General features: G+C 43.7%; 1 protein-coding gene across 3 annotated transcripts in view; it reads right to left on the bottom strand.

Moving 5' to 3' along the window:
• The window catches only part of LOC122556563 (organic cation/carnitine transporter 2-like), a 132,885-nt gene that overhangs the window by 43,840 nt on the left and 65,594 nt on the right, over positions 1–23,451 (bottom strand). For all 3 annotated transcript variants that reach the window (XM_087995256.1, XM_087995255.1, XM_043703377.2), the window contains exon 7: positions 14,289–14,503. In XM_087995256.1, the coding sequence (XP_087851382.1) occupies positions 14,289–14,503 (215 nt within the window). The remainder of the gene's footprint in view (positions 1–14,288; positions 14,504–23,451) is intronic.

Genomic DNA, 23,451 nt, shown 5'->3' with positions numbered 1-23,451 from the left:
AACAAAATCAAAAACTAAGCAAATAATGTCATAACAAGTGATGTGCTGTACCTGAATGATGTGGAAGCTGGCAAGCACCATTGTGGTTCGTACAGGCCATATCTGTAGCAGGTGTTGCTGCAGGAGCTCCAGCTTAAGACTCTTTGAACACTGTATATTTGGGAGGGGGAGACTTACCTGGATGCTGTAGTTCAGGGGGCAGTTACGCCCCTTAGATTAACTACCTTGAACTTGGTCAGGGACAGGAGGGTGTGAGTACAAGCGAGGCAGGAAGAGGGATAATGGTGATTTTTGCTGAAGGTTCAAGATTCTTGCTGCCTGTGTGGACAAGAGTGGGGCCGTTAGAGTGTGGGGGGTGGGGGGAGAACAAGCTGACATAAACAAGGGGACCCAATCAAGAGGAGAAAAGAGAAAAGTAGTTGTAATCGGGAATAGTATAGTCAGGCGAATAGACCCTGTTCTCTGTGGTCAGGATTGAGAATCTTCAAGAGTGTATTACCTGCCTGGTGCCTGGGCTCAGGATTTCTCATCTGGGCTGAAGAGGAACTTGCAGTGGGAAGGGAAAGATCTGGTTGTCATTGTCCATTCAGGTACCAATGATAAAGGAATAATGGAGAAAAAAGTTCTGCTGAGGGAATATGAGCAGCTAGGGGCTAAACACAAAAACAGAACCAGCAAGGGTAATAATCTCTGGATCACTACCCGAGTCACGAGTAAATTGGCACAAGTTCAGTAAGATTAAAGAGGTAAATGCATTGCTCAGACATTGGAAATGGAGAAACAGGTTTGAATTCATTGGACATTGGCCCCACTACCGGGGAAGGAGAGAGCTGTACTGATGGGATGGGCTCCACCTGATTCATGATAGGACCAGAATCCTGGTGAATCATATAGTTAGGGCTGTGAATAGGGCTTTAAAATAAATAGTGGGGTAAGTCAAGCTGCTTGGAAAAATATGGAAAAAAATTAAATGTGGGGGGAGGGCACAGCAGAGGTTAACAAAGTTTCTAGAACTAGAAATAGGACAAAGAATATGGAAAGGGTCAGGAATCTAACTTCAGGCATAGCAGATGAGAGAATAACTATGAGAAGGAGGTTATTTATGCAGGACAGAGGGTCTTGTACTTAAGTGCACACAATGTACAAAAGAAGATAAATGAGCTTGTAGCATAGATTAAAATATGCTACAATCTCATACGGGTACAATGTTGTGGCTATATATAAATGCACGAAGCATTAGAAATAAGATTGATGAGCTTGAGGCTCTTTTGGAAATTGGCAGATACGATACTGTGGGGATAACTGAGACGTGGCTTCAAGTGGACAGGGCCTGGGAAATGAATATTCAAGGCTACACATGCTATCGTAAGGACAGACTGATGGGCAGAGGGGGTGGGGTGGCCATGTTGGTAAGGGATGATATTCAGTCCCTTGCGTGGGGGGACTTAGAATCAGGGGATGTAGAGTTAGTATGGATAGAGCTGAGAAAATCTAAGGGTAAAAAGACCTCTTGGGAGTTATCTACAGGCCCCCAAACAGTAGTCTGGATGTCGGATGTAAGTTGAATCAGGAGCTAAAATTGGCCTGCCGCAAATATGTTACTACAGTTGTTATGGGGGATTTCAACATGCAGGTAGACTGGGAGAATCAGGATGGTATTGGACCTCAAGAAAGAGACTTTGTGGAGTGCCTCCGAGATGGATTCTTAGAACAGCTTGTGCTGGAGCCTTCCAGTGAGAAGGCAATTCTGAATCTGGTATTGTGCAACAAACCAGAATTGATCAGGGACCTAGAAGTGAAGGAGTCATTGGGAAGTAGTGACCATAATACAATAAGCTTCAATCTGCAATTTGAGAGGGAGAGGGTACAATCGGAAGTGACAATATTTCGGTTGAATATGGAGCTATGAGGGAGGAGCTGGCCAAAGTTCAATGGTGCAATACCTTAGCAGGGATGACAGTGGAGGAACAATGGCAGATATTTCTGTGTATAATGCAGAAGATGCAGGATCAGTTCATTCCAAAAAGGAAGAAAGATCCTAGGAGGAGGCATGGGTGGCCGTGGCTGACGAGGGAAGTTAAGAAACATGTAAAGTTAAAAGAGAAAAAGTATAACATAGCAAAGATAAGTGGGAAAACAGAGGACTGGGAAGCTTTTAAAGAATAACAGAGGATTACTAAGAAGGAAATACGCAGAGAAAAAATGAGGTACGAAGGTAAACTGGCCAAAAATATAAAGGAGAAAGTGAGGACTGCAGATGCTGGAGATCAGAGCTGAAAAATGTGTTGCTAGAAAAGCGCAGCAGGTCAGGCAGCATCCAAGGAACAGGAGAATCAACGTTTCGGGCATAAGCCCTTCTTAAGCTGAAGAAGGGCTGATGCACGAAACGTCAATTCTCCTGCTCCTTGGATGCTGCCTGACCTGCTTTGCTTTTCCAGCAACACATTTTTCAAAAACATAAAGGAGGATAGTAAAAGCTTTTTCAAGTATGTGAAAGGCAAAAAAATGGTTAAGACTAAAATTGGGCCCTTGAGGACAGAAACAGGGGAATATATTATGGGGAACAAAGAAATGGCAGAAGAATTGAATTGGTACTTCAGATCTGTGTTCACTGGGGAAGACACAATCTCCCTGAGGTAACAGTGGCTGAAGGACCTGAACTGAAGGGAATTTATATTTCCCAGGAATTGGTGTTGGAGAGACTGTTAGGTCTAAAGGCTGATAAGTCCCCGGGGTCTGATGGTCTACATCCCAGGGTACTGAAGGAGGTGGCTCGAGAAATCGTGGATGCATTGGTGATTATTTTCCAGAGTTCGATAGATTCGGGATCAGTTCCTGTGGATTGGAGGGTGGCTAATGTTGTACCACTTTTTAAGAAAGGTGGGAGAGAGAAAGCAGGAAATTATAGACCAGTTAGTCTGAACTCAGTGGTGGGAAAGATGCCGGAGTCTATTATAAAGGATGAAATTATGACACATCTGGATAGTAGTAACAGGATAGGTCAGAGTCAGCATGGATTTATGAAGGGGAAATCATGCTTGACTAATCTTCTGGAATTTTTTGAGGATGTAACTCTGAAGCTGGATGAGGGAGATCCAGTAGATGTAGTGTACTTGGACTTACAGAAAGCATTTGATAAAGTCCCACATAGGAGCTTAGTGAGCAGAATTAGGGCACATGGTATTGGGGGCAAAGTACTAACTTGGACTGAAAGTTGGTTGGCTGACAGGAAACAAAGAGTAGTGATAAACGGCTCCATTTCGGAATGGCAGGCAGTGACCAGTGGGGTACCACAGGGATCAGTGCTGGGACCGCAGCTTTTTACAATATATATTAATGATACAGAAGATGGTATTAGTAATAACATTAGCAAATTTGCTGATGATACTAAGCTGGGTGGCAGGGTGAAATGTGAGGAGGATGTTAGGAGATTACAGGGTGACCTGGACAGGTTAGGTGAGTGGTCAGATGCATGGCAGATGCAGCTTAATGTGGATAAATGTATGGTTATCCACTTTGGTGGCAAGAACAGGAAGGCAGATTACTACCTCCATGGAATCAATTTAGGTAAAGGGGCAATACAAAGAAATCTGGGTGTTCTTGTACGCAAGTCAATGAAGGTATGCATGCAGGTACAGCAGGTAGTGAAGGCAGCTAATAGCATGCTGGCCTTCATAACAAGAGGGATTGAGTATAGAAGCAAAGAGGTTCTTCTGCAGCTGTACAGGGCCCTGGTGAGACCACACCTGGAATATTGTGTTCAGTTCTGGTCCCCAAATTTGAGGAAAGACATTCTGGCTATTGAGGGAGTGCATTGTAGGTTCACGAGGTCAATTCCTGGAATGGCGGGACCACCTTACGCTGAAAGACTGGAGCGACTGGGCTTGTATACCCTTGAGTTTAAAAGATTGACAGGGGATCACATTAAGACATATAAGATCATTAAAGGATTGGACACTCTGGAGGCAGGAAACATGTTTCCGCTGATGGGTGAGTGCCGAACCAGAGGACACAGCTTAAAAATATGGGGTAGACCATTTAGGACAGAGATGAGGAGAAACTTCTTCACCCAGAGAGTGGTGGCTGTGTGGAATGCTCTGCCCCAGAGGGCAGTGGAGGCCCAGTCCCAGTTGAGAAAGAGTTGGATAGAGCTCTCAAGGATAATGGAATCAAGGGTTATGGAGATAAGGCAGGAACAGGATACTGATTAAGGATTATCAGCCATGATCATATTGAGTGGTGGTGCAGGCTCGAAGGGCAGAATGGCCTACTCCTGCACCTATTGTCTATTATCTATTGTCTATTATCACAGGGACGTGGCTGCAAGGGGATCAAGGCTGGGAACTAAATATCCAAGGATACGCATTCTATGGAGAGGACAGGCAAATGGGCAGACGGGGTGGAGTTGCTTTGTTAGAAATAAAATAAAATAAATAGTGAGAATCTTGTAATGTTGCAAGGTGTAGAATCTGTGTGAGTAGAATTGAGGAATCGCAAAGTAAAGAAATACCCTGATGGGAGTCATATACAGGACTTCCAATTGTAGTCATGATCTGGGGAAGCGTTTAACTCATGAGATAGAAAGGTACTATAACAATAATCAATAGCAAGTGCACTGGGAGAATCAGGTTGAATTTGAGTTGAGTTTGATTTTTTTTGTTGTCACATGTACCAAGATACAGAGAAAAGTGCTGTTTTGCATGCTTTACAGGCAGATTGTATCATTCAAAGTGCATTAGGGTAATAGAACACAGTGCAGGATGCAGTGCCACAGCCACAGAGAATGTGTAGTCATTCTCAAGAAAAGGAAGCCATGGAATACCTATGACATGATTTTTGGAGCAACTTGTGAGAGGGAACTTGTGCTAGGGAACACCCAATTCTGGATTTGGTGATGTGTAATGAGGCAGATTTGATTCGGAAGCTTAAAGCAAAGGAAACCCTTGGGGGCCAGTAACCTCAATGTGATAGAATTCGCCCTGTAGCTTGAGAGTGAGGAGCTGGAAACAGATATAACAGTATTGCAATTATGTAAATGTAACTACAAAAACATGAGGGAGGAGCTGGCCTGAATTGGTTGCATAAAAGCAAAAGTATACAAAGTGATGAGGATTAGGAGTAGGAAGCCAAAGGATTGGGAATTCTCTAAAAAACAACAGTGGATAACTACAGAAAGGCAAGAAGGTAGGAGAGGATGAAATATAAGGTTAAGCTCGCTCGTAATAGAAAAGAAGATTGCAAGAGGTTTTGGTACCTAAAAGGCTTGAGAGCTAAGAGTGGACATTGGACTGGTGGAGAAGTAGTAATGGGGTGCAAAGAAATGGTGTTGAAACTGAATAGATTTCACGTGGAAGATAAAATGGCGAAATATTTCCAACTCAGCTTGATATATGATTTGGGGAACTCTCAGATGATACTGTTCCCAGATAAATTGTGTCTTTGTTTTGCTTGGTAATGCCAGTTATGAGTCTTGGCAGGTTCCAGAAAAGAAGCATTAGCAAGTTGCTGTAATGGATATAGGGTACAGATTGTTCCCACTGCACGATAGTGAAGGGAGTGAATTATTACTTTGGTCGATGGGGTACAAAGAGACTACTTTGTCTCATGCTGCTCCTCTATCTTATTATCTTATGGTCCTTGAATGGTGTCAAATTTCTGCTTGTTTTTGGTACTAAGTGTCCAGGTCAGTGAGGTTATTCCAGCACAACTTGACTTACTCCTTGTAGATGATGGAAAAGCTCACAGAATTCTCAGCTCTGACACAAGTAACGAAGTTGCTATGTGGCTGGTCTATTAAGTTCCTGGTTGACAGTGAGCCTCAGGATGCTGGTGGTGGGTGATTCAATGATAGTAACGCCATTCAATATAAAGTGGAGGTGAGTAGACCCTCTCTTGTTGGCAAAGATCATGGCCTAATATTTGTGGTATATGATTGTCATTTCCATTTTGTCAGCCCAAGCTTGAATGTTAGTCCAGATCCCGTTATATGTGGTCTCGGACTGCTTCAGTATCTGACGTATTGCAAATTATTTTGAACACTAACATAATATTTGATCATCCACATTTCAGATGTTCTGATAGAGGGAAGGTCATTGATGAACCAGCTTAAGATTGGTCTTGGACACTACCTTCGGGACCTCCTACAATGCTAACCTGAGACTGAGATAATTGGCTTCCAACATTACACACATTCCTACAATGCTATTTTAACTTAAACCAGTAGAAAGTTGCCACTTCATATGATTCCAATTCTGTTAGCACTTTGTCAAGAGCATTTGCTCTCACCTCACTGCTAAAATTAACATGTTTTTCCTTTCTTGAACTAAGGATGTAATAAGGTCTTGAACTGTGTTTCCAGGAAACCTCAAACTGACAACTGATGTGCTGACTGTTTGGAAGTAAGTGTCAATTGATAACACTGTTGATGATAGATTTCATCACTTTGGTAATGACTGAATGTGGGCACCCAAGATGGCAATGGGACAGATTAGACATGTCCAGCATTTAGGTGGGAAGATGTATCTGGGTAGTTTTCCACGTGGTCAGGACATTGAAACTGTATTGGAGTAACTTATTTAGAGATACAGCTATTTCTGGAGCACAAACCTTCAGTGCTACAGGTGAAATTATGTTGGAACCCATAACCTTTAATTAAAATTGTATGTTTTAAGGAAGTCTGGTCAGAGGGTTCAGAGAAAGAATTCAAGAAAGTGAGGCCTAGATGTTTGAAAGAGTAGACAGTATTCAAAGATTGAAGAGGTGGTGTTGCATAAGAAATTGGACCAAGGTGACTGCAAATTTTGGGGGATTCTAGATCTGGGGAAGAGTGAACCAAAGATAATCTGGTGTCAGGGATGACAGCTTTCAATTAATGGCATTAGGACCTAGGAGGTAATGTAGGCCAGTAAATACGGGTGGAGAAAGGTGTAATGAGCAAGGGAATATACGTCTGGGATTGTCTAGGAGCACAGTTTAGATCAACTTAGATCTATGTGTTTATTTATGGCATTGTGGTTGGAGTGTCAGGCCTCTAGGAATTCTTTGGCAAGTCTTTGCTTAGCCTGTCCCAGGATAGATGTGTTGTCCCAGTCGAATTGGTTGTTTTTTTTTCATCCGTGTGTAGGGCTACGAGGGAGAGAGGGTCGTGTCTTTTTGTGGCTAGCTGGTGTTCGTGTATCCTGGTGATTAATCTTCTTCCTGTTTGTCCTACCTAGTGTTTGTGGCAGTCCTTGCATGGAATTTTGTAGATGACGTTGGTTTTGTCCATGGGTTGCACTGGGTCTTTCAAGTTTGTTAGTTTTTGTTTGAGAGTGTTGGTGGGTTTGTGTGCTACTAGGATTCTGAGGGGTCTTAGTAGTCTGGCTGTCATTTCTGAAACTTCTTTGATGTATGGTAAGGTGGTTAGGGTTTCTGGCTGTGTTTGGTCTGCTTGTCGTGGTTTGTTCTCGAGGAATCTGCGGACTGTATTTTTTGAGTATCCGTTCTTCTTGAATACGTTGTATAGGTGATTCTCCTCTGTTTTCCGAAGATCGTCTGTGCTGCAGTGTGTGGTGGCTCGTTGGAATAGTGTTCCGATATGGCTTTGTTTGTGTGTGTTGGGATGGTTGCTGGTGTAGTTAAGTATTTGGTCAGTGTTTGTCGGTTTTCTGTATACGCAGGTTTGTAGTTCTCCGTTGTCCTTTCTTTCGACTGTGACGTCCGGGAATGCGAGTTTGTTGTCGATTTCTTCCTCCTTGGTGAACTGCATGCCTGTGACGGTATTGTTGATGATGTCAAATGTCTCTTCTATCTTGTTTCGTTTTGTGATGACAAAGGTGTCATCTACGTAGCGGACCCAGATTTTTGGTTTGGTGGTTGGTAGGGCTGTTTGTTCGAGTCTTTGCATCACCGCTTCTGCTATGAATCCTGATAGCAGAGATCCCATGGGTGTGCCGTTGGTTTGTTTGTAAATTATGTTGTTGAAAGTGAAGTGGGTGGTGAGGCACAGGTCCACTAGCTTCATGATGTTGGTAATGTGATTGATGGTGGTTGGGGTGTGTGTGATGGTCTCTTCTAAAAGTGTGGTAAGTATTTCCTTTGCCAGGTCGATGTTGATGGAGATGAACAGTGCTGTTACGTCGAATGCGATCATTGTTTTGTCTTCCTCTATTTTGGTGTTTTTGACGCTTTTTAGGAATTCCTGGGTGGAGTGGATGGAGTGCTGTGACTCTTCTACTAGGTATTTCTGTCTTGCGTGTAGTTCTTCGGCCAGTCTGTAAGTTGGTGTTCCGGGTAGTGAGACTATGGGTCTGAGGGGGGCTCCTGGTTTATGGATTTTTGGTAATCTGTAGAATCGTGGGGTGTTGGTCCCGTCTGGTTGCATTTTCTGGAATTCCGTCTTGTTTAACTGTCCGGAACATTGTAATTTTCTTAGGAGATATGTAATTTTGTTTCCTAGTTGTGGGGTCGGGTCTACCACCCCCTGTTGGTAGGTGTTGGTGTCTGCGAGTAGTGCATTGGCTTTCTCTATGTAGTCCCTTCTGTTCAGGATGACTGTGAGCCGACCCTTGTCTGCAGGTAATATAACGATGTTTTTGTCTTTACTGAGGTTTTCTAGGGCTTTCTTTTCTTGTGTGTTCAGTTTGTTTCCTTCCCTCTTTCAGCTCAGAGTAGGTGCAACTGTCTGTCTGATCGTTTGTTGTGTTTCGTCCGTGAGTTTGTTGTCTTCAATGTGGTTTCTAATGCCGCGAGGAAATCCTTCTGGTCAGCGTCTCGGTAATTGAAATTTAGTCCTTTTACTAGTACCGCTTTTTCTGTGTCTGATAGGGTCCGGTGAGATAAGTTCTTTATCCATGCCCCTGTGTTATCGGTTTTGTCTTCGTTTGTGAGTTTGTCAGGTTTTTTCTTCAGGTCCCAATTTTTCTTTATCTGTGTTTGTCGTTGTTTGGTGTTTATGGCTTGTTCTACCGCGTCTGTCCATTCTTGATTTGTTGCTTGTTTGAATAACGGTTTTTGGCGTGCAATTTCCCCGTTGTATTTTCGGAGTCTGTGGTGGGCGTCATTGATTAGTTCTCGGAGCATTCTGTGGGGGTTTCGTTCTGTTAAACTTCTGGCTTGAGGTGTTTTTATCGGCGGTTTGTATTGGAGACATTTTGGCAGTACCTGTTTTCTCAAACATTCATGTAGGAAGTACAGTTGTTCGCGGGTGGAACTCTCGGATGGCATTCCTTTCCCATCTTCGGACAAGGTGTAGCGTGTTGCGCCCAGAGACTACTAAGATCCCTCGGAATCCTAGTAGCACATAAACCCACCAACACTCTCAAACAAAAGCTAACAAACTTAAAAGACCCAGTACAACCCATGGACAAAACCAACGTCATCTACAAAATTCCATGCAAGGACTGCCACAAACACTAGGTAGGACAAACAGGAAGAAAGTTAGCCACCAGGATACACGAACACCAACTAGCCACAAAAAGACACGACCCTCTCTCCCTTGTAGCCCTAGACACGGATGAAAAAAAACCCACCAATTTGACTGGGACAACACATCTATCCTGGGACAGGCTAAGCAAAGACATGGCAGAGAATTCCTAGAGGCCTGGCATTCCAACCACAACGCCATAAACAAACACATAGATCTAGATACCATCTATCAACCCCTCAGAAAACAAATAGGAAATGACATCACCACAAACCCCAGGAACCCCATCCAGGAGAAAGATATAAATAGAAAGCAGGAGACAACAGCTTCGCTTCACTTGGAGGTCGCCACTGATGATGTTACCTAGCCAGTAATGAAACGTCTGGATATCAAACCTACAGCTCAGCGAGCAAACCTACACCCTAAACCTCAACCTGAGCTACAAACCTTCACAAACCTTGCAAAAACCAAGGCTTATGCTGTGATACCTCCCTCTGTTTCGTTCAATTCCCTCATTTTCTTTTGTTAGCCTCCATCCCTCCACATCACTAACTCCACAGTGTCTCCGCATTCCCTTGGAACACTTCAATAGGCATCAGCACTAATAGCTGTGCCATCCACTAGTCCGTCATTGCCACCAGGGGCAGGTTGGCAGCTGCCATGGAGAGACAGGCCCAGCACCCTCATGGACTTCTGGAGAATCACAAACAACTGCACTCCCGTCACTCAAGACATTGGTCCAAAAGCATGGTGTGATTAGGGTAGGGACTCTACAGCCCAGTCCTCAAAAAGAGACAGGGCTGTGCCTGAGGCATCCAGGCAGCAAAGGAACCAAAAATAGGCCCCCTAACAGTTTCCAGGACACTGCAGAGGTTGGCAGGCTCTGCCTGTCTCTGTCCAACTCTTGAAAGTTCAGGCTCAGAAGGGTCAACTTGCCTCCAAATCCAAATACCCCTCCTTCCCTCAAGCCAATAGCCTCCACTGCGGAGAAGGTTCACTCCACCCATCTGTGGAATGGGCAAGCTCAGTGTGGCACTGTGAGAGGGACATGAAGATGAAGTTGTACTGAGGGCACAGCTGATAGTTATTCAAAAATGTTTGTTTTCAATGTTCATGTGGTTCATGCCTCTGTGTAGGGCCTAGATGCTTCACTGCACCCTTCAGGGTAACTCCTTAGGCAGTAACAAGTCACAATGGTTGGGTGGTCTTCAAAGGATACCAATTACAACATGTGGTAACAGGAGTAGCAATGTGTTTACATGGCAGTGACTCAGTCTGACGTCTTAGGCTCCTTCATTCAACATTGCCTACTGTTCAGGTGGCTGTATTCACACGAGTGTAGATATCAAGCAGCTCCCCAACAGACATGGTGCCAAAGGAGTGCAGCACAGAGAGAGGATCAATATTGCAGGATGACTAAACACTCTGCATTCCTGTGTCACTATATCTCATGTGCTCTTAGCCAATGATCTTCCCCTGTGAACACCCAGTGACTGATTGAAGATGCAGTCCCCACCATCACATATCAACTCACTTACCCCACCCATTTCAAGTGCACTCATGGGACCATCCTCCTGAACACCCCTCAGTCTCTACATGCTTCACCATTGAAATGTCAGCAATTGGTTCTCTTGCAACTGGCTTCCAGCCTCAGCATTAACATGTTATTGAGACCGCCAACATCACCATCTCCTTCCCAGGTACCCATTCCGTGAACCCCACGGACTTCACATTTAACCAGGTCATCATCCAAGTACACGTGAATCTATACCAGACTACCTATCACCATCCCGACTGCTCGCCCCACCCCACCCCACACCCCATACACCCAACCACCCTCTTAATTTCTGTGAATGGAGGTGAGGGAACAATGATGACTGAGCTGTTTGATCAACCTGATTTGCTAGTGCTGTTCCTGACCTGCCCAGACCCCCCTGTCTAGTGGCCACATTGTCCCAAAACTGCAGCAGGGGTTTGCATGATGTTCTCTCTAATTTTCTTTCCAGAAATGTGGGCCTCCAAAGTCTGTGCATGGCAGCAACTTCAAGAACTGGAAGTCAATGCCGTGATTGGCAAGCACGGAATTGTGTAGTGGCTACACCTGCACACTACCACACAATGTAGAGGGCATTCTGGCTGTGTGAAAGGCCATTCAAAATGGAAGGTAACTGAGTTCAGCATATCTAGTCTCTCTCAACTTCAAAGGGAGCAACATCATGGTGAATCTCCTCCGCATCCTCTCAAGTGCTATCACGTCCTTCATATAGTGTGACAAACAGAACTGCTCACAGTACTCCAGCTGTGACCTAACCAACATTCTGTACAGCTACATAATCAATGGCATCATAGTGTAATTAAGAATTGGCACTCAACTCAATTGAAACAACAGTACATTGGTGGCACGGTGGCACAGTGGTTAGCACTGCTGCCTCACAGCGCCAGAGACCTGAGTTCAATTCCCGCCTCAGGCAACTGTCTGTGTGAAGTTTGCACATTCTCCCCGTGTCTGCGTGGGTTTCCTCCGGGTGCTCCGGTTTCCTCCCACAGTCCAAAAATGTGCAGGTTAGGTGAATTGGCCATGCTAAATTGCCTGTAGTGTTAGGTGAGGGGGCAAATGTAGGGGAATGGGTCTGGGTGGGTTGCTCTTCGGAGGGTCGGTGTGGACTTGTTGGGCTGAAGGGCCTGTTTCCACACTGTAAGCAATCTAATCTAATCTGTAAGCAATCTAATCTAATTGTCTATGGAACTTAATCCTCCCAAGACACAAATCTCATGTAAATGAACAGGTTATTTTCAGATTGGCAGCCAGTGGCCAGTGGGATACCATAGGGATTAGTGCTTCGACTCCAGCTGTTCACAATATATATTAATGATTTAGATGAGGGAACTAAATGTAATATCTCCACACTTGCAGACAACATAAAGCTGTGAGGGAGGGTGGTCTCTGAGGAGAACACTGAAATGCCACAGCGAGATTTGGACAAGTTGAGTGAGTGGGCAAAATGCGTGGCAGATGAAATATAATGTGGATAAATGTGAGGTTACCCACTTTGTTAGCAAAAACAGGAAGCTGCATTATTTTCTGAATTGATTGGGAAAAGGGAAAGTGCAATGAGGCCTGGGTATCCTTGTACACAAGTCACTTAAAGTAAGCATGTAGGTTCAGCATGTGTTGAAGAAGGCAAATAATATGTTGGCCTTCAGAGTGAGAGGATTAAGAAAATGAGCAGGAACACCTTGCTGCAATTGTACGGGCCTTGATGAGACCACATCAGATGTATTAGGTGTTGTTTTGACCTTCTTACTTGAGGGAGGATGTTTTAGCTATGGAGAAGGTGCAACAAAGTTTTACCAGACTGGGAGACGGGACTAATATATGAAGAGAGTTTGGATTGGTTAGGAGTATATTCACTGGTGTTTAAAAGAGTGAGGGAAATTTCGTAAACCTATATAGTTCTAACAGGACTAAGTTAAAAATCACACGACACCAGGTTAATTAGTCCAACAGATTTATTTGGAAGTATAAGCTTTCGGAGCACTGCTCCTTCATCAGGTAACTAGTGATGAAGTTACCTGACGAAGGAGCAGCACTTCAAAAGCTAATGCTTCCAAATAAACATGTTGGACTATAACCTGCTATTTTGTGATTTTCAACTTTGTCTACACCAGTCCGACATGGGCACCTCCACGTGATGGCTAACAGGACTAGACAGGGTAGATGTAGAAAAGATATTCCTGACAACCGGGGAGTCCAAAACCAGGAGAGGGTCACAGTCTAAGGATAGGCCATTTAGGACTGAGATGACGAGCAGTTTCTTCACCCAGGGAGTGGTGAGCCCATGGAATTCTTTACCACAAAACATGCTTGAGGACAAAAATTGAATGTTCAGAATGAGTTAGATATAGTTTTTAGCGCTAAAGGAATTGAAGAATATGGGTTGAAAGTGGGAAGAGGATACTCAGTAGGATGATAATCCATGGTCATATCTAATGGTGGAGCTAGCCCAAATGCTGTTCTTATTTTCTATGTTTCTATATTTCTATGTCTATTTGAGGCTGTGAATATATAGCACAAGAATGGAAGTGGAGAGGATGGTCTATGGAGGTTTAGGGGACGCAGCAGTCAGTAAATACTGAACAGATTTAATGCAGAACATAATGTTTGTCATATCCCAAGTGTGTTAGCTCCAGTAAATAAGTGATTGCAACAGTTTTACTGTCCCATGTTATGAGTATGATAAGGTACAAGATTCTTTTCCCCAGCTGGGAAAAGAGGAGAGGTTACTTAACGCTGTTGGCTTGTTTGTACAGTAATGCCAACAACGTCAATTGAATTCCTGAGCAGGTGTACTGGTGAATGACTCTCCTTTCCAACTTTGCCCCTCACCTAAGGCGAAGTGACTCTCAGGTTAAACCAGTACCAGTCATCTCTGTCTAATAGGACAGCAGCCCTCTGAGATTATTGCAATTTACTTCATCAAAAAAAAAGTTTTAGTTGCACTGACCTTGTTGGGTAGTTTTGTCTATTGTTATTTGTTTACTTTGTCAAATGGAGATTTGGTGGTGGTGGTTCAATTAAAAGAAAGGTTGTATAGTTTTACATGAACCCTTTGAAAGAGAAACAGCTTTTAAAGCAGTGCTGATTTGAATAAACTAAGTGGTAAATAGAACTGGTCTGGGTTAGTCACCCTCCAATATTCCAAATTTCATGATAATCCTCACTGCACCTTAATCTTACAACAAAACAAGATCAGTGACATTGTGATGGATCTTCAGAGTTTCTGGAACTGATGAATATCACATTTGTATTCCAAATAATCAGAGAAAGAAGAACATGTTTAACAAAAGACAGATTATGATAATTTTAGCTGCACTAGACATTTACTTGGAGGTATCAGCTGGACGAAGAAAAGGACAACCCCGCCAAGTAAAAACGCGCCTGAAAGGCTGAACCTTCGGGAAAACTTCTGGAGGAAAAGCCAAGATGCTATATAGGCCGGAACTTCGATGGCAGCCATGAAGAAACAGTTCAAATAGTCATCACCATGGAGATTGGGCGTGCTCAAAGACAGGCCAAAGTATCCAACTGCCATAATCATCCTGCCAAAAAAATGGTAAAAACCGCTTATAAACAATTTGTAATTTTATTTGATATTTTCCATTTTGGTTTTACTCTGATCTTCTTTGTGTCTCTTATGGTTCATCTATCATTTCCCATCAAGGATGCAGGCAGCACATCCATTCTCTATGCTGGACGTGTTCATTCCAAGCATTATAAGGCCTACAAAACATTCCCTGTAGCTGACTATCCTTCAAAATTTACAATGCGCTTGCATCCCTTCCCCTACCTCCACTTATTCAACCATTCTTCATTGACCAACAGCAATATCTCTGTTTGAACTGAATGATTCCTTTCTGATTTTTCTCTTTATATTTACCGAAAGAGTAACACAACATTGGCTGCCAATGATCCACCAAGTTGCTAAGAGACTGGACAAGCAGGTTCCATCTTTCCTACCCTTAGTGTTACAAATATTTTATTTTGCTTTACTTCAATTTACTGAAACAATTCCATCGGTACACACTCCATTACAATTTTACTTAGGTGTAATAATTTTAGCCAGATATGGCTTGATATACTACATTGGTTGTTTCACTTTTCATTTTAACTATCCTAATGCTATCCCTATTCTGTCCCACTGTCTTATATTGCATTCACACTCTTTGCATATTTCCATTTATGAGCAAAATATTTACAAAATGAAGAACAAACAATCCATTTGTTTAATTGAGAAGAGAACATTGAGAACCTCTAACCAGAGCACTGAGATCAGAGAAAGTTGTTCCTTTGTGTGACAATTCTATTATATCCAGAATACCTCCCTTCATGGTAGATGGTATGTGGAGATCTGGTGTTGGACTGGGGTGGACAAAGTCAGAAGTCACATGACGCCAGATCCTGCAGGTTTATTTACAATCACAAGCTTTTCGAACACTGCTCCTTCGTCAAGTATACTTCACCTAGTAGATTGTAGGCTGTGGGGGGAGGCAGGTAAGGGTGGCGAGGTCTGGAAGTGGTGGAATGACACCATTAGATATCTTGATGTGGAGACTGGGTTGGGGTTAATTGCGACAGGGGAGGATAGATGTAAGTGGGATTTGGTGGATGGTGCCTATCTGGAAAGGGGGCCCTTGAGGGAGGTGCCCTCCAACCTTGGCTGAAGCCTGAGCAGGGGCTTCTCTTTCAATTCCTGAAACCCTCCCACTAGCGTCAAATTTGAGGCTAAATAGAAAGTGGTTCTTAAGTTCCCACTCACTGAGGTGTATGGTTGTGGCGTTACCACTGTCCTAAAGACATGGACTTCAAATGGTTCCAGTACCTCAAAACTGGTCATTCAGGAGGCTTGATAAGCTATCAGCTGCCGGAGAACTGCACCCTGAAATAATTTGCAACCTCATGCTCAGCATATGCTCCCATCCACCCCACAAGCAAAACAGCAGAAGAAGTTTGGGCTAAGTGATCCCACAACTAATGCATCAGATCTAAGCTCAGCAGTCCTGCTACATTCAATTGTGAATGGAGGTGGTCAATTAAGCAACCAACAGGAAACGGAGGTTTCACAATTATAAGCTGTAGTATTTGCATTCACCTTCAGCTAACATGCTGAGAAAATGATCCAGCTTGCTTTCTTCCTGAGGTCCCTAGCATCACAAATACTTGAATTCAACCAAGTCAAATCACTTCAAATAATATCAAGACATGGTTGATGGCAGTGAATAACTGTGAAGGTTATGTGCCCTGGCATCATTCCACCAGTAGAATGGAAGACTTGTGCTGCAGAATTAGCCACATTCCTAACCAAGCTATTCCAGTACCATTGCAATATTCCCAGCAATGTGGAAAATTACCAGGTACGTCCTATGCACAAAAAAGCAAGACAAAGCCAACCCAGCCAATTACCATCCCATCAGGATATTCTTGATGGCAGAGGCCATCGACAGTGCTACTTATTGATGCTCAGTTTGGATTTTGCAAGGACCACTCAGCTCCTGACCTAATTTCATCTTGGTTCAAACACTACAATGATTCAAGAAGGCAGTTCACCACCACTTTCTCAACAGCATTTGGGACAGGGAGTAAATGTGGCCCTAGCAAGCAACATCCAGGCTGTAATCAAGTTTTAAAAAAAGACATAATCATTGAACAGGCTTTTCAGCACATCCTGATTTCACTGGCTATCTGAATGAGCATCATGAGGTACTGCCATTCTCCTGCCCTTTCACTATAACCTTGCAATGATTGATATGTCATCTTCAATGTCTTACTTGAATCTGCTTCCTCCTTCTAAGCATTGCATTCCAAACTCAAAGTACTTGCCATGACAAAGTTTTTTTCTTCTATCTTACTTACTTCTTTTGCAAATCAATTTAAACCAGTCTCTTATTGATGCACTTACGAGCGGATACAGTTTCTCCCTGCTACTCTGTCCTGCCTTCTCAAGGTTTTGAAAATTTCAATCAAATCTTCTTTTTGTTTTCTCCACTCTATAATTCTCCATCCTATCGTCAAAACTATAAGGGCATACTACATAGGAGCAGAGTGCTCCACTATTTGATCATAGCTGAAATATTTTCAACCCCATTCTCCTGCTTTCTACCCATGATCCTTGATCCCCTTTTCAATCAAGAACCTATCTATCTCTGTCTTAAATACATTCAATGGCTTGTTCTACACAGCGTTCTGTGGCAATGAGTTCCACAGATTAGTCACCCTCTGGCTGAAGAAATTCCTCTTCAGCTCAGTTATGAAGGGTCATTCCTTCACTTTGAGACTGTGTCCTCAGGTCCTAGTTTCTCCTACTAGTGGAAAGATCTTTATCACAGAACATAGAACAATAAAGTGCAGAAAGGCTCTTTGGCCCTCAATGTTGTGCCGACCAGTGAACTAATCTAAGCCCTTCCTCCTACACTATCCCATCATCATCCATGTGCTTATCCAAAGATTGTTTAAATCTCTCTAATATGGCTGAGTTAACTACATTGGCAGGCAGGGCATTCCACACCCTTACCACACTCTGAGTAAAGAACCTGCCTCTGACATATAGCACGACAGCTGTGCTGAGGGAAGATATTCCCGGAAATACATCCAGGGAAGTTATTTGGGTGGAACTGAGAAATAAGAAAGGGATGATCACCTTATTGGGATTGGATTATAGACCCTCTAGTAGTCAGATGGAAATTGAGAAATAAACTTGTAAGGAGATCTCAGCTATCTGTAAGAATAATAGGGTAGTTATGGTAGGTGATTTTAACTTTCCAAACATCGACTGGGACTGCCATAGTGTTAAAGGTTTAGATGGAGAGGAATTTCTTAAGTATGTACAAGACAATTTTCTCATTCAGTATGTGGATGTACCTACTAGAAAAGGTGCAAAACTTGACCTACTCTTAGGAAATAAGGCAGGGCAGGTGACTGAGGTGTCAGTGGGGGAGCACTTTGGGGCCAGGGACCATAATTCTATTCGTTTTAAAATAGTGATGGAAAAGGATAGACCAGATCTAAAAGTTGAAGTTCTAAATTGGAGAAAGGCCAATTTTGACGGTATTAGGCAAGAACTTTCGAAAGCTGATTGGAGGCAGATGTTCGCAGGTAAAAGGATGGCTGGTAAAATGGGAAGCCTTCAGAAATGAGATAACGACAATCCAGAGAAAGTATATTCTTGTCAGAGTGAGAGGGAAGGCTGGTAGGTATAGGGAATGCTGGATGATTAAAGAAATTGAGGGTTTGGTTAAGAAAAAGAAGGAAGCATATGTCAGGTGTAGACAGGATAGATTGAATGATTTCTTAGAAGAGTATAAAGGAAGTAGGAGTACACTTAAGAGGGAAATCAGGAGGGCAAAAAGGGGACATCAGATAGCTTTGCCAAATAGAATTAAGGAGAATCCAAAGGGTATTTACAAATATATTAAGGAGAAAAGGGTAACTAGGGAGAGAATAGGACCCCCAAAGATCAGCAAGGCGGCCTTTGTGTGGAGCCACAGAAAATGGGGGAGATACTAAATGAATATTTTGCATCAATATTCACTGTGGAAAAGGATATGAAAGATACAGACTGTAGGGAAATAGATGATGACATCTTGCAAAATGTCCAGATTACAGAGTAGGAAGTGCTGGATGTCTTGAAATGGTTAAAGGTGGATAAATCCCCAGGATCGGATCAGGTGTACCCGAGAATTCTGTGGGAAGCCAGAGAAGTGATTGCTGGGCCTCTTGCTGAGATATTTGTATCATCGATAGTCACAGGTGAGGTGCCGGAGGACTGGAGGTTGGCAAACGTGGTGCCACTGTTTAAGGAGGGCAGTAAAGACAAGCCAGGGAACTATAGACCGGTGAGCCTGACATCGGTGGTGGGCAAGTTGTTGAAGGGAATCCTGAGGGACAGGATGTACATGTATTTGGAAAGGCAAGGACTGATTAGGGATAGTCAACGTGGCTTTGTACGTGGGAAATCATGTCTCACAAACTTGACTGAGTTTTTTGAAGAAGTAACAAAGAGGATTGATAAGGGCAGAGCAGTAGATGTGATCTATATGGACTTCAGTAAGGCGTTCAACAAGGATCCCAAGGGAGACTGATTAGCAAGATTAGATCTCATGGAATACATGGAGAACTAGCCATTTGGATGCAGAACTGGCTCAAAGGTAGAAGACAGAGGGTGGTGGTGGAGAGTTGTTTTTCAGACTGGAGGCCTGTGACCAGTGGAGTGCCACAAGAATCGGTGCTGGGTCCTCTACTTTTTGTCATTTACATAAATGATTTGGATGCGAGCATAAGAGGTATAGTTAGTAAGTTTGCAGATGACACCAACATTGGAGGTGTAGTGGACAGCGAAGAGAGTCACCTCAGATTACAGCAGGATCTGGACCAGGTGAGCCAATGGGCTAAGAAGCGGAAGATGGAGTTTACTTCAGATAAATGCGAGGTGCTGCATTTTGGGAAAGCAAATCTTAGCAGGACTTATACACTTAATGGTAAGGTCCTAGAGAGCTGAACAAAGAGACCTTGGAGTGTAGGTTCATATCTCCTTGAAAGTGGAATCGCAGGTAGATAGGATAGTGAAGAAGGCGTTTGGTATGCTTTCCTTTATTGGTCAGAATATTGAGTATAGGAGTTGGGAGTTCATGTTGCGGCTGTACAGGACATTGGTTAGGCCACTGTTGGAATATTGTGTGCAATTCTGGTCTCCTTCCCATCGGAAAGATGTTGTGAAACTTGAAAGGGTTCAGAAAAGATTTACAAGGATGTCGCCAGGGTTGGAGGATTTGAGCTAAAGGGAGAGGCTGAATAGGCTGGGGCTGTTTTCCCTGGAATGTCGGAGGCTGAGGGGTGACCTTACAGAGGTTTACTAAATTATGAGGGGCATGGATAGGATAAATAGACAAAGTCTTTTCCCTGGGGTCAGGGAGTCCAGAACTAGACGGCATGGGTTTAGGGTGAGAGAGGAAAGATATAAAAGAGTCCTAAGGGGCAACATTTTCACGCAGAGGGTGGTGCATGCATGGAATGAGCTGCCAGAGGAAGTGGTGGAGGCTGGTACAATTGCAACATTTAAGAGGCATTTGGATGGGTATATGAATAGGAAGGGTTTGGAGGGATATGGTCTGGGTGCTGGCAGGTGGGACTAGATTGGGTTGGGATATCTGGTCGGCATGGACGGGTTGGACCGAATGATCTGTTTCCATGCTATACATCTCTATGACTCTATCTGTCTTAAATCTATCACCCCATAATTTGTAGTTATGCCCCCTCGTACAAGCTGATGTCATAATCCGAGGAAAAAGCCTTTCACTGTCTATCCTATCTAATCCTCTGATCATCTTGTATGTCTCTGTCAAATCTCCTCTTAGCCTTCTTCTTTCCAATGAGAACAGACCCAAGTCTCTCAGCCTTTCCTCATAAGACCTTCCCTCCAGACCAGGCAACATCCTGGTAAATCTCCTCTGCACCTTTTCCAACACTTCCACATCCTTCCTATAATGGGGCGACCAGAACTGTACACAATATTCCAAGTGCAGTTGCACTAGCGTTTTGTATAGTTGCAGCATGATATTACGGCTCCGGAACTCAATCCCTCGACCAATAAAACCGAACACATCCTATGCCTTCTTAACAGCACTATCTACCTGGGTGGCAATTTTCAGGGATCTATGTACATGGACTCCAAGATCCCTCTGCACATCCACACTACCAAGAATCTTTCCATTGACCCAGTACTCTGCCTTCCTGTTATTCTTACCAAAGTGAATCACCTCACATTTATCTGCATTGAACTCCATTTGCCACCTCTCAGCCCAATCCTGCAGTTTATCCAAGTCCCCCTGCAACTACAACATTCTTTCACACTGTCTACTACTTCACTGACGTTAGTGCCATCTGCAAACTTACTAACCCATCCACCTATGCCTGCATCCAAGTCATTTATAAAAATGATAAAACAGCAGTGGTCCCAAAACAGATCCTTGTGGCACACCACTAGTAACCGGACTCCTGGCTGAATATTTTCCATCAGCCACCACTGGCTGCCTTCTTACAGAAAGCCAGTTTCCAATCCAAACTGCTAAATCACCCTCAATCCCATGCCTCTGCATTTTCTCCAACAGCCTACCTTGTGGAACCTTATCAAAGGCTTTACTGAACTCCATGTACACCACATCAACTGCCCTATCCTCATCCACATGCTTAGTCACCTTCTCAAAAAACTCAATGAGGTTTGTGAGACGTCACCTGCCCTTGACGAAACCATGTTGACTATCTGCAATCAAATTGTTGCTTGCTAGATGATTACAAATCCTATCTCTTATACTCCTTTCCAAAACTTTTCCGACAACTGGTCCATAATTACCTGGGTCATCTCTACTGCCCTTCTTGAATAAGGGCATGACATTTGCAACCCTCCAGTCCTCTGGTACTAAATCTTTAGACGATGACGACTCAAAGATCAAAGATCAAAGTCAAAGGCTCCGACACCTCGTCCCTAGCTTCCCAGAGAATCTTCGGAATAATCCCATCCGGCCCAGGAGACTTATCTATTTTCACTCCTTCGAGAATTGATAAATCTCTTCCTTGCTAACCTCCATCCTTTCTAGTCTAATGTCTTGTATCTCATTCCTCTCCTCTAAAATATGCTCCTTTTCCTGAGTGAAAACCGATGAGAAATATTCATTTAGCACCTCTCCAATCTCCACAGGGTCCACACACAACTTCCCACTTCTGTCTTTGACTGGCCCTATTCTTACCCTAGTCATCCTTTTAGTCCTCACATACCCATAGAAAGCTTTAGGATTCTCCTTTATTCTACTTGCTAAAGACTGCTCATGTCCTCTCATTGTTCTTCTTAACTCTCTCTTTAAATCTTTCCGAGCTAATCTGTAACTCTCCATAGCCTCATCTGAACCATCTCACCTCAATGTCATATAAGCCTCCCTCTTCCGCTTATCAAGAGATGCAATTTATTTAGTAAACCACGGTTCCCTTACCTTATCACTTCCTCCCTGCCTGACAGCGACATACCTATCAAGGACACGCAATATCTGTTCCTTAAACCAGCTCCACATTTTGATTGTCCCCATCCCCTGCATTTTGCTATCCCATTCTATGCATCTAAGTCTTGCCTAATCGCATTATAATTGCCCTTGCCCCATCGATAACCCTTGCCCTGTGGCATGTACCTATCCTTTCCATCGCTAAACTAAACGTAACTGAATTATGGTCACTCTCTCCAAAGTGCTCACGTACCACTAAATCAAACACCTGGCCTGGTTCATTACCAAGCACCAGATCCAGTGTGGCCTCCCCTCTTGTCAGCCCTTCGACATACTGTGTCAGGAAACCCTCCTGCACACATTGGACAAAAACGGATCCATCCGTCATACTAGAGTTATAGCATTTCCAGTCAATGTTGGGGAAGTTAAAGTCCCCCATAATGACCACCCTCTTCCTTTCACTCCTACCCAGAATTGCTTTGCTGATCCTCTCCTCCACATCCCTGCAACTCTGCGGAGGCCTATAAATAACAACCAGCCGTGTGACCTCTCCTCTCCTGTTTCTAACCTCAGCCCACACTACCTCAGTAGACTAGTCCTCGTCGAAAGCTCTTTTAGTCACTGTTATGCTGTCCTTGACTAACAAGGCCACACCTCCCCATCTTTTACCACATTCCCTGTTCTTAATGAAAGATCTAAACCCTGGAACCTGCAACATCCATTTCTCACCCTGCTCTAACCATGTCTCCGAAATGGCCACAACATCAAAGTCCCAGGTATCTATCCATGCTGCAAGCTCACCTACCTTATTTCGGATACTTCTGGCGTTGAAGTAGTCACACTTCAAACCAGCTTGTTGTCTGCCATCACATTCCTGTGACTGTGAAATCCTGTCCATGCCCTCCCTACTCTCATCCTCCTGTGCACTGGAACCACACCATAGTTTCCCACTCCCCTGCTGAGCTAGTTTAAACCCACCCGAATAGCACCAGCAAATTTCCCACCAAGGATATTAGTACCCCTCTGGTTCAAGTGAAGACCATCCTGTTTGTAGAGATCCCACCTTCCCCAGAATGATCCCCAATTATTCATGTACCTGAAACTCTCCCTCCTGCACCATCCCTGCAGCCACGTGTTCAGCTGATATCTCTCCCTATTCCTTGCCTCGCTATCACGTGCCATGGGTAACAAACCAGAGATAACAATTCTGTTTGTTCCAGCTCTCAGCTTCCACCCTAGCTCCCTGAAATCCTGCCTTACATCCCTCTCCCTTTTTCTACCTATGTTGTTGGCACCTACATGGACCACGACTTGGGGCTGGTCACCCTCTCCCTTCAGGACCCCAAAGACACGGTCCGAGACATCACTGACCCTGGTATCTGGGAGACAACATAGCAACCAATATTTTGTAAGTTTCAATCCTCCTTCACCATTATAAATGCTATTAAGTACAGACCCAGAATCCTCAGCCACTCCAAATATGACTCCTCTGGGCATGCTCCAAT

The sequence above is a fragment of the Chiloscyllium plagiosum genome, unplaced genomic scaffold (assembly GCF_037043375.1).
Source record: "Chiloscyllium plagiosum isolate Xiang-an unplaced genomic scaffold, Cpla_swu_hap1 HiC_scaffold_16, whole genome shotgun sequence".
Taxonomy (NCBI): Eukaryota; Metazoa; Chordata; class Chondrichthyes; order Orectolobiformes; family Hemiscylliidae; genus Chiloscyllium; species Chiloscyllium plagiosum.
This window is presented reverse-complemented; position numbering and strand designations above follow the sequence as displayed.